The sequence below is a fragment of the Engraulis encrasicolus genome, chromosome 24 (genome assembly GCF_034702125.1).
Source record: "Engraulis encrasicolus isolate BLACKSEA-1 chromosome 24, IST_EnEncr_1.0, whole genome shotgun sequence".
NCBI lineage: Eukaryota > Metazoa > Chordata > Actinopteri > Clupeiformes > Engraulidae > Engraulis > Engraulis encrasicolus.
Window position 1 is genome coordinate 9,294,677 of NC_085880.1, and position 12,500 is coordinate 9,307,176.

At 45.0% G+C, this 12,500-nt stretch overlaps 1 protein-coding gene across 2 annotated transcripts in view; it reads right to left on the minus strand.

Moving 5' to 3' along the window:
• disc1 (DISC1 scaffold protein) overlaps positions 1–12,500 on the minus strand; it is a 103,952-nt gene that overhangs the window by 24,625 nt on the left and 66,827 nt on the right. For both annotated transcript variants that reach the window (XM_063191570.1, XM_063191571.1), the window contains exons 11-12: positions 7,800–7,860; positions 620–872 (exon numbers count right to left, since the gene is read on the minus strand). In XM_063191570.1, coding sequence (XP_063047640.1) covers positions 620–872; positions 7,800–7,860 — 314 coding nt within the window. The remainder of the gene's footprint in view (positions 1–619; positions 873–7,799; positions 7,861–12,500) is intronic.

Sequence of the window (12,500 nt, forward strand, 5' to 3'; positions counted from 1 at the left end):
TGCAGCGAGCACAGATGGTACTTTTAATGGACTGCTACTGTGAGCTCACTCTCAATAGGAATCATGTCAGCATAAGGACAGCAGTGCTCTGGCTCTGAAAATATCTTCCTCTGGACCTGGCCATCAGATAGAGCGGTGGTGAATATAAACTCCCAAAGGCTTGTACAGTATTTTTTTGACACTGTTCAGGGTTTTATATAGCCCTACACTCTTTTTAGCCTCTAACATGTTAAAACTCTCAGATGCTAACTGTGTGCTGGATTTGGAGTTGAACTGTGAGGCCACAGCCAGAGTCAAAGCAGTCAATCCAGACCAGACAAGTCAACCCAGACTCCATAGAGTAGACACCCTGTCATGTACTGTCTGTCTGTGCAATTAACACAGATCGTTTAATTAATCAGTTGATTAATTAATTAACCTGCCTGACCATTGGTAGAAGTGTTAGGATCCAAAGGTGAACTGAGCTGAACTAGCAGCGCAAGCAGAATCTATCAAATTCTTTCAGGGAATTCAGAGTGGCTCAGCCTTCAGGGAAATTAAGTGTTGGTCTGAGCTTAAATGAAAGGTGACGCTGACACCGTTGACACAAACCTACTGGATGTCTCCCATCATCACTCACCTTGGTGAACTCAGAGTGCTGCAGGTTGGCCTCTGGGCACCAGCGTCCACCCAGGGCAGTCAACATGGCGCAGTCCGCCTCTGCCTTATCACATGGCTGGGTCGGCCCACGTGGCTCTGGCGTGGGGGGGTTTTCCTCGATGTCGGGGTCGGGTCCAGAGCAGCTGGGGGTGCGGAGCTGCAGGCCTCTCAGGATGAGGTGGCACGCCTCCAGGTCGGCCTCCCACACGCGCTCCAGGGCCGGGCTGCCACAGCTATAATACATACACAACACAATGCAACACATATATAGTTACACATGGGATACCACAACTACATACAACACACACATTTCCAACACATATGGAATAGTTAGGCCTACACACACTCCAAGGCCAGGCAACCACAACTACAATACATTCAACACATATGGTATAGTTAGGACAGCACGCACTCCAAGGCCAGGCAACCACAACTACAATACATTCAACACATATGGTATAGTTAGGACAGCACGCACTCCAAGGCCAGGCAACCACAACTACAATACTTTGTACAACACAATGCAACACATATACTGTATGGCAACACATGCCACAACTACATACAACACAATGCAACACATATGCAGGGGTGATAGTGAAAAAAAATCCAGAGCCTGAACTTTTTCCCCTGCTCTAACGACGACGACAAGATAATGCATAGTGACACATTATTCAAACATTTAATAGCCTGTGTATGACCATAATTCAAGCCTCATAGTAGAATAAAACCCTGAACCTATAACACTTTCTGAGATAAGAATAACCTAATGGCTAATTATTATCAATGTTTTTATTTTTGCAAACTCTGTCAAGCCTGAAATCAGGCATGGTGCCTGAATACTATCACCCCTGCATATGGTACAGTTAGGTACGCAGGTACACACGCACATGCACACACTAACGCACACACTCACGCACGCAGACACAGACACAGACACAGACACACACAATGAAACATGTACAGTACGCTATGGTTTAATGAGAATCTTGTCTCTTTCCACAAAAAATACACAAAACTGTCAACAAAAGAAAATATTTTAAAACAGTGAAATATATCATTCCATAGCCTACTTTCCACTGTATTAGTCTACTGTAGTTGCCAGAGGGATATATACGCTTTGTGCTATTCAAGCTTGGCATTTGCAATACATGTCACATCTCATTTTCCTAGCAACCTTGGGGAAAGTATAGCACACGAAAAATGAATGAACTCATCTTTGGGGAAAAGAGAGAATAGCTGTGCAGTGTAATTCACACAGAGAGATGTCTCGCTGTTACAAGTCATTTAAAAAAAGTTCTGCCGAATCTTTTCATTCTGAGTCAGTCAGAGAGGAGTCTAATTTTCTGAGGGTGCTTGTCAGGAGCTACTGAACATAGAGGTTCATTATCCCCAAGGAGTGGGGATGTCTTTGTCTGTCAAGATCCGGCCCTCTTCATAAAATCTCATTATTGAACTACACTGAGTCTAGTTCTGACTAATGACCCATGCCAATCTAGAGACTACACAGTTCCAGGAGGATAGTGACCCCAAGCAACTATACTATAGACAGAGAGAGTAGAGAGAGAGAGGTTCCATTGGCCCTTTGTTTCCGGATTCTATTATTGCAAGGGGGAGGGGGGGAAATCCCCCTTTAGGCAGACCTAGGCATACCTAAGGACTGTTCTATTCAATGCTAGGAGTATTATGACACGGCCCTTTAGGCAGACCGGAACCTGGTCATGTTAGGTGCCCATAGCAACCTATTACATTGGCATATCTCTATATACTTCAAGAATCTCTGCTATAGACCTACTATTTAACCCATTGATGCTGGATGCTGCATACATGCTGCATCAACCCAGGCACCTGGTGCTGCATGGAGGCTGCATTCAGGTTTTTTTTAATTAAAATGTGGTTATGTTAGAGCCGAATTAACACATATGTATCTTAGCTTTTAAATGCAACTTATTTCGTGTTTTTATGTTCTTCGGAGGTTGAGATATTGAGGGTTTTATTATAAAACTATTTATTATTATAGGCTGAGATCACCTTTTCCCAAAAAGGACAGAGTATATGAGAGGTATTTTAAGCTGTATCTTCACTTCCTGCAATCACATTATTGAACACTGGGTCTGGTTCTGTAATGACCCATGCCAATCTACAGCAGAGACGTCTACCAAGGCAATATCAGGGCACAGTAGGGCCACGATCACACCGTGTGGAGTTTACAGTTAAAAAAATTGTGTAAATCAATAATTGGTGTGCTGCCATGTGGAAGTTGCCGGTACTTCTGTGCCATCCATCTAAGGATGCAGCTTTCTACTCAACCTTTCTCTCCCACACATTTCCTCTTTCTTTGTCTGTCTGTCGCTCGCTCCCTCTCTCTCGATGCCTGTTATACACACTCTCTCTCTCTCTCTCTCTCTCTCTCTCTCTCTCTCTCTCTCTCTCTCTTTGTCTCTCTTTCTCTCTCTCTCTCTCCTTTGAACACTTCCGAGGATGAAACACAGCCTCTCTACTTCACAACATAGTCAGCCTCCACCTCCTACACCCTCCTTCTCCTCCTCCCTGTTCTCTTCATCATCCTCCCACTCCTTCCCCTCTTCCTCCTCTTCCCTCTCCTCTTTGCCCTCCTCCTCTTCTTCAGTAGACAGCAGTATCCTCGGAGGACTTCACCCTCACCTGTCTCCTCCAGAGTAGCTGACCGCAGGGCCAGGTGAGCTCAAGGAGACGAGGCTGCTGACCGCCGTCTAATAAGGCTATCTAACACCGCCGGGACCTGGCCCTGTGGCCCTGACCTGGCCTCTCCACCTGGCCAACAGGTACAGGATGCTGGGAGTCTAGCCAGTGTTGCCAGATTTGGGCTACTTGGGATGGCCGTTTGCGGGTAAAAACGGGAAACGGGCGTTTTTTCCTGCCGCTTTATACCCATAGAAGTCCATGTAATTTGTTGAAATTGGGCGGAATTTAGGGCATTTTGGCGGTTTTTGAGAACATTTTGGGCGGGATTTGATCAGACACATCTGGCAACACTGAGTCTAGCCCAGCTCCCCCACCCCTCTCTCTCTCATATCGCTGGGCGTGTGTCCAATTGCAGGGTAAGATGGAGAGATGGGCTGTACAGTGGTCCAGCTACAATATAGAGCAGTTTCACATTGATTAAAAAAACCTACATTTATCAAAGTCTCTTCGAGGAGGGTAGTGTAGCGATTGATGCGACAGTATGATGCAATGTTTGCATTGCATGTCCCATAGCATCTCATATCTGGCTGGAGATAGGTCAGATTAGCTACAGTGTCCCAGTCACTTACTGTAGACACAGATTGCAGGCGACAAAAGTGTTGAAGAAGCTGAAGAATCCCACTGGAGTGTACAGACAAAACAAGAAAAGTTCAACCTTTTTTTAAATCTAATGTGGGAGCAACCGCTCGAAGCTCACGTGTAGAAAATGTAGACTTTCGGTTGGTTGCCGCTGAACCACGCCACAGCCCATAAATATTGTATATTGTTAACTGAAGTATAACTTCGCTTAGACGCCTTTGACACCTCTGACGCCAAAAAATGCTTTTTCTGCTCATAACCCTTGCTCTTCTATACAAAGTCAATTACTTATGCTGCCTTTGCCACTTTTGCAACCTACAGTTTGTTCCTACAGTTATGTGTGGCTGGAGAGAGGCTGGGTTGGTTGGGCAGCAGCACTGGGCTCTTCTGAGAGGATGGGGCTAGGCTGCCCCTGCCTCAAGAGAGGCGCATGTTTCTGACTGAAGATGCCACAGAGCGTCCCTGGGGATGTGACAGGAAGGTCACTTTTGAGGGAAAATGTGTGTGTGTTTACAGCATGTGTGTGTGTGTGTGTGTGTGTGTGTGTGTGTGTGTGTGTGTGTGTGTGTGCATGTCTATGTATATGTCTGTGTCTGTGTCTGTTTCTGTGTGCATGTGCAAATAAGATTGGAAAGGAAGAACGAAGGAAAGAAAGAAAGCAAGCAAGAAAGAGAAATAAATTGAGCCAGAGAGACATATAAATGCAAGTGTTGCATTGCCAAATGAGGTGACTGTTAGAGGGCAAGCGATTTCCCCTGGGACACCTGCCGTCTCTGCATGAACATTAGCATCCCATAATGTCATTTCCTTTTCTGACGCCATGGCAACAGTCAAACAATAATACTCAGTGGACACCAGAGCGGAATATGGATGTGTGGAGATTAAAACGAAGCGGGGAAAAGGATGGCTCGTCCCTAAAGGATCATTACTTCAGGTGTCCACACATTGGATTTCTCATAATATCACAGCAATATTGCAGTGTAGATGCAGAGAAACCCACAGAGAGACAGAATCGGAAGGGAGGGAGAGAGACAGTTTGACAGACAGGAAGGAAAAGAGACAGGGAGAGAGAGAGGGAGAGAGAGAGAGGGAGAGAGACAGAGACACAGAGAGAGAGAGAGAGAGAGAGAGAGAGAGAGAGAGAGAGAGAGAGAGAGAGAGAGAGAGACACACAGAGAGAGAGAGAGAGAGAGAGAGAGAGAGAGAGAGAGAGAGAGAGAGAGAGAGAGAGAGAGAGAGAGAGAGAGAGAGAGAGAGAGAGAGAGAGAGGGGGAGAAAACAAGTTTGACTTGAAAGGGAGGGAGATCGAAAGGGCCAACAGGGGCTCACCTTCTAAATGGCACGTCAATCTGCGTCCTCATAAACTCATAAATATACATACAGTGCGTGTGGCTCTGGAATAATTTCACCATGGCGACAGCTGAGTCCAATCCTCCAAACATATTTATTTTCTTAAAGCCTTGCTTTCATTTACATAGTCAAGTTGTGGTACCATGCATCGAACAATACACTCATCATTGACACACCAGTTGGTCGCTATTAGCTTAAGCTGTTGCTGAGAAACCTAATAGCAAAGCAAAGGCAAGATTGGCCTCAGCAGCACCCTGGCAGCCTGAGGGGTTAACCAGATCTGAGTTCCCTTTAAAAAGACTCCCTCCTCACTGGCCATGGTCTATAGACAACTCTCCTCACTTTGCCAGGTGACATTTGTGTGATTGTGAGAAACAAATACAAAACACATAAATAGACACTCAAATACTCACAGATAAACAAGCACATTGCACACACACACATAGACACACACATAGACACACACACACGCACGCACGCGCACACACACACACACGCGAACACGCGCGCACACACACACACACACACACACACACACACACACACACACACACACACACACACACACACACACACACACACACACACACACACACACACACACACACACACACACACACACAAACACACACACGCACACACACTGAACAAAGCCGATGGCCACCCCAGAGAGTCTCTATAGGAAGGGGAGATAATTAGTTTTCTCACATCCCCACAGTCTCAAGAGGGGCCAAGGCAGCCTGCCTGCCTGCCCACATACCCGCCTCTCTGTTCTCACACCTCCTCCAGCCTCCAGCCTTTCAGGACACAAGAAACTAACCTACTAAGGTGCTCCCTTAGATTGTGCCTTTCGTCTTATACACTCTAGCCAAGCTAGCCTGCCCTCTCTGCCACTTTCTTTTAAAGGGGAAGTTCTCACAGTCCTCCAACCGCCAGCCTTTTCAGCCTCTCAGAACCCTGGGGGTGGCCTGTGCAATCCTTTTATCCCTCCTTATACAAGACACCAGGACATGTCAATGTGTTGAGTGAGGTCACTCGGTTCATGGGTGAGTGGGTGGATGGGTGACTGGGTAGGTAGCAGCCTTTTAGGATAGAAGAACTAACCTGGGTGGCCTCCTGAATTCTTTTGATTCTGTCTTATACACAACGCCAGGACCTGCCAGTGCTTAATTAACGTAGGAGGGCCTTCGGAATTCTATTGTCCCTTATACACACTTCTAGGACCTTGCCAGTGTGTAAGTAACTGGGAGGAGGTCGGGGAGTGCTTGCGAATTCTGTTAATTCTGTCATATACACATTGCCAGTGTAGCACTGTAGTGCCCAGCCGACTGAGTCATGGCTGGGCCTCATGAGTCATGACTCGTGCTTAATTTAAACAGTAAATGTAAGAAATGTTCCAAGTCCTCCACTTGTGTTATAGTGAGACAATGAAGTCACTGTCACTGCCCACAACCATGAGGTCATGTTGATCAGAATAACAGCACATCACTGAACAGCAGATTTCTAGTCTCTACACTGAGTCACAGGGAAAGGCCTGAGGAAGCTGATTAACACAAATCCATGTAACCCTTTCATGTAGAGCCTCTGTTATAACCTTGTTGCCCCCAGAATGGTATTACCATGTCTTATTCATTCACTTAACCCTTAGTGCAGAGCCTATGCTATAACCTTACCCTCGCCATATTTGTAATGGCTATGTCTTAATCTGTTACTTAAGGCTCTCTGTACTGTAATTGCAATGCTGTTATGATGTAGTTGAGTATTTTCAGCAAATAGAGAATAGGCCCACCGGCGACCCCATCTGCAGGAAGAGGCTACGACTTCCAGAAATGTCATAGGAATGCTGTTTGTTGGTTTTTCCTTCAAAAAAGAATAGGACTGCCGGCAATACCATCAGCATGAAAGGGCTACGCAAATAGTATTTGGAGGAGAAGGAGGAATGGGGAAAGATGTGATAAAGTGACAGTACTCTGGGCTCAGAATGAAGTCTCTGGTCCCTGTCATTTTAACGGTCCTCCGTGAGAGAGCAGACAGTCATTAATGCAATGCATCCCTCTCCGTCTCTCAATGTCACTTTTCGGGCCATCAAAGGAGGGAGCGCGATGACTCTACTGGACCCGAGACTGAATCATTTAGCATACTGATACAGCAGGCTGAGGCATCAAAATAAGCAGACTGTAGTGCACTGTGCAGTAGTGTGTGTGTGTGCGTGTGTGTGTTTTGCTTGTGTGTGTGTGTGTGTGTGTGTGTGTGTGTGTGTGTGTGTGTGTGTGCGCGCGCGCGCGCGTGCCCTTGCATGCGTGCTTGCTTGCGTGTGTGTGTGCAAGTGTGTGTGTGTGTGTGTGTGCGCGTGTCTGAGGAACCGAGAAGTGGTTTGCATAATCAGGATAAAACGGACCCTGGAGGTACCAAGATATGCGAACGAGTGCACGAAACACACGACAGGAGGGAAAGAAAAAAAAGAGAAACAGGTATAAAAATAAACAAGACATCCATCTTGGTCTCACCTGTGCAGTCTGTCTTCCAGAAGTTCAATGTACTTGGCTGTGTTCTCCTTCAGCGTCCTCTCTGCAGAGGGGAAAAGAGTGCAGACACAGAACGGTTCAGTTAGCCCACCAAGCCACAAGCCACAAATATCACAATAACATTGTTCTATAACTTGACTTCACTTGACAAACAGACACTGGGCTGTCCCAGTTAAAACACAGCATTACAAATGTGCAGTTACCAGGGTGGCAATGACAAGTGCATTAATAAATGCCTTGTTTTATGTCATAATAGTGAAGTACTATGGTAGTTAACTTTTCAATGACTGTTACAGCGTTCCACTGGTGGTATACTGGTGGTACTCAGGTACTAGAACCTAGGGTTTTTCAACACTGGGGTCGCCTGAAATTTTCATGGGGTCGAAGTGGAGGGAAAAAATACAGTTTAAATAAATATGAATAATACTATCAAAAAGTAGGCTCGGCTAGGCCTATTATTATGATTAAAACACCACATACACACTTAAACTAACATACATTATCGATATGATTTTTATAATAAATTCACTTCATTAATCCAATGTTGATACAAGGATGCGCCAAAAAAAAAAAAAACGTAACGGTGGCCAAAAAAAGTAGAGCGTAGACGGCAACCTCTGCCAGGCTGCAGCCAGCAGCCTAGAACTAACCTCAAGTAGGCTAGCCTTGTTAACATCGAGTGCGAGTCAAGTCAAGTCAAGTCAAGTACAGTATATCACAAAAGTGAATACACCCCTCTCAGTTATATCTTTTCATAGGAAAGCATTACAGAAATTTCACTTTGACACAATGATTAGTGACCTTTTAACAACTTATTTAGCCACTTAAATGTCTTGTTCACTCAGAAAAAAACACAATACAGCCATTAATGTTTGAACATGTACTCACAAAAGTGAGTACACCCCAGATTAAAATCCGGTAGAGAAGGGGCTGTGTTGGCTCGAATCGTCTCGAAATGAAATGAAATGAAAAGGGATGAAAAGGGAGGCCATCAGTGTGTGTTTCAACCTTTCTTTGCATTGAACTTTTACATTTCGAGTCTGCATCTGCCTTAAATAGATTGGTGTGAGATTTGAATGCAATCCTATGGAGAATATCATGATCTGCTTCAGTACTCACAGTGCATGTTGACATGCATGTTTCTTTTAGGTGTATTTCAGATTACCAATGTTGACAGCATCCATGCATCCCCAAACCATGTCAGTCCCACTACCATGCTTGGCTATTGAGAGGATACACTTTTTTTTTGTAAAACTCACTTGTTTACCACACATGCTTGACATTTTCTTAGAGGTTTTGTTTTTATTAACAACACAAGTGTCAAGTGATTAACAAGAAAAGTTAAACCTGAATTGGTGCGCAATGCGCTAACGAGGGAGGCTTCAAGTTGCGAGCCAAAAACGAAGGTACATAACGGTGCAGACATCGAGGCGAGGAGGTCTTTTACAAGGCTTGGATGCGCGGTGTTCAAGTGATACATCATGGTCGTTGTCGATTAACTGTATTTGTAATTCACATTGCAGTAATTACAGTACACTTTGTCATTTTCTAACCGAAAATGGTCCCACGCCACACTTCGCCGAGACCTCTTCATGGTTAGGCAAAGCCCGCTCTATGGAAGCTCGCATGTAACAAACAAGTCAAGCCAGGGTACGGTGATGGTGTAACAGCGAAATGCATTGCATTGAGGACGTGCACTAATGACCTACATTCAAGTTTTTTTTGTTTTTTGTTTAACGGTTCGTTGGCGAAAATTAATTTCTTCGACTAAATGTTTAATGATCAATCATCGGTTAATCGATTAATTATGCCCTAGTCATTAGATAGTGAAAACAAGTGCAAATCAGACATGGCCACCTATGGTCGTCTTACCAATGCTGCAGGTGACCGTGTGTGTGTGTGTGTGTGTGTGTGTGTGTGTGTGTGTGTGTGTGTGTGTGTGTGTGTGTGTGTGTGTGTGTGTGTGTGTGTGTGTGTGTGTGTGTGTGTGTGTGTGTGTGTGTGTGTGCTTAATCAACTGTGTGTGCCCCTCCTTTTCAGGACACCAAAATAGTAAGGCTGAGGGGTAACAACATATTCATGTAATTCATGTCAAATATAAAAGCTAGCGGACCTTTAGATTACAATCTAGTTGTTTTTATTCGCTTTATTTGGATACCTCTCATTTAGGTTTTTTTTCTTTTTTTCCTCTTTCTTCTTTTCTTTCTCATTTAATTTCTTCCTCATTCTTTTCGTTCAACAATGCTTTTCCTGTTCGATAATGAGAAACACATACAAAATGTGACCTGGGAGAGATGAAAAGAACTTTCTCTGTCCTCTTGAGATGCTCTTGATAAGAAATCAAATTCGCTGTGGCGCTTTAAGAGATTCATAAGTGTGTGTGTGTGTGTGTGTGTGTGTGTGTGTGTGTGTGTGTGTGTGTGTGTGTGTGTGTGTGTGTGTGTGTGTGTGTGTGTGTGTGTGTGTGTGTGTGTGTGTGAGAGAGAGAGAGAGAGAGAGAGAGAGAGAGAGAGAGAGAGAGAGAGAGAGAGAGAGAGAGAGAGAGAGAGAGGAGAGAGAGAGAGAGAGAGAGAGAGAGAGAGAGAGAGAGAGAGAGAGAGAGAGAGAGAGCACATATGTGTTAATGTGAATATGAATGTGAATGTAATTGAGTGACGCTAATAAGCTCATTTGTGGTAGATGAGGCCATGGCCCCAGCAGACAAAAGACACACAGAAGACATGCATGCAGGCGCACACACGCACACACACCACACACACACACACACACGCACATAGACACAGACACACACAGAAACACACACACACACAAACACACAGACACACACACACACACACACACACACACACACATCTACACACACACACACACACACACACACACTCACTCACTCACACACTCTCACACACACACACACACACACACACACACACACACACACACACACACACACACACACACACACACACACACACGCACACGCACACGCACACACACACACAAAAACAAAAGACTGCTTTCAAACACAGAAAGAGAGAGAGATTCACTATGGAAATGATGATCAATAACAACTGGCAAGGTGCCAAACAGCACAAAAACAGCTTGAAGTGGAAGGAGGAGAAAAATGCAGGAAAAATAGAATATGGAATGACACACAGTCCAAGTATAGCGTGCTTGCAGAGACACAGACACACCAAAAAATCCACTTCATATTAGTTTCACAGCCGGGCACACAAAGAGGAGGATGAAAGAAAGGAGAGGAGAGGAGAGGAGAGGAGAGGAGAGGAGAGGAGAGGAGAAGGGATGAGAGGAGGAGAGAATAAATAGTAATATATACGTAAAAGAGAAGAGAAGAGAAGAGAAGAGAAGAGAAGAGAAGAGAAGAGAAGAGAAGAGAAGAGAAGAGAAGAGAAGAGAAGAGAAGAGAAGAGAAGAGAAGAGAAGAATTGAACAGGTGAAGATTAAAGATGGAGGACGGGAGAGCGGAAAAGAAGATAGGAGAAACTGAGGAGAGGCGAGTAGAGGTAAGGTTGAGTAGAAGAGAGAAGAGGAGAGGAGAGTAGAGTAAAGGAGAGGAGAGGAGAGGAGAGGAGAGGAGAGGAGAGGAGAGGAGACAAGAGGAGAGGAGAGGAGACAAGAGGAGACGAGAGGAGAGGAGACGAGAGGAGAGGAGAGGAGAACAGAACTAGGAGGTAAAGGAGGCAAAGGGGGTGGGGGGGCAGTCCAACCCTTCCTCCCCAATTCTTTTCACGCAGCACAGTGGGACTGTGGCACTGTGGGTAATACAACATCAAGGTGGCCACATCAAAGTGTTGGTGTGAACCACCTCATCATGCACAGAGCCTTGGCCATCAAACACACAATGAAACACAAACCCACACTCAAAACACAAACAGCATGACAACACATTCCAACAACACAGAGTGAGGTCACATGAACAAAGCAGCATTTTTGTTGTCTTCTTAACACTGCACAATAGTATCAAATCTAAGCCTTCAAAATGAAATAAAAAAACACACAATAAGGAAGCACTATAATTTTAGAATTATTTTCTACTAAGTGAAAGCATTGACTGATGTTGATTCACAATCAATCAATCATCACAATTCAACATCATACTAATTAGCCATACTTAAGAGTAGCCATAATTAAGAATCCTTCCCTCCCCTTAATCATAAAGCTATCACAACATGCCAATATGGGGAGTAATGAGATCTATGAGATCATAGTGATTGCACATTAACCCAAATTCGCCCTCACACACGCACGCACGCACGCACACACAAACACACACACACAGACACACACAAACACACACTTTAAGTCCTCCATTGTGGCAGTGCACCATAATTACTGTATTTCTTGCAAACAGTTCACCTATGCTGCCATTGGCACAGACGCATGCAATGGTGGCATGGTTCTGTGCCATGTTAAACAGGTGGTTGTGTCTGGCATGCTACTGTCGTCACTATCTGTGCCCAGGTGCCCGTGGGGGAAATGGCAGTGTGTGTGTGTGTGTGTGTGTGTGTGTGTGTGTGTGTGTGTGTGTGTGTGTGTGTGTGTGTGTGTGTGTGTGTGTGTGTGTGTGTGTGTGTGTGTGTGTGTGTGTGTGTGTGTGTGTGTGTGTGTGTGTGCGCGCGCGTGCGCGTTTGTGTATGTGTGTGCGCAAAATCAAAGGCTGGT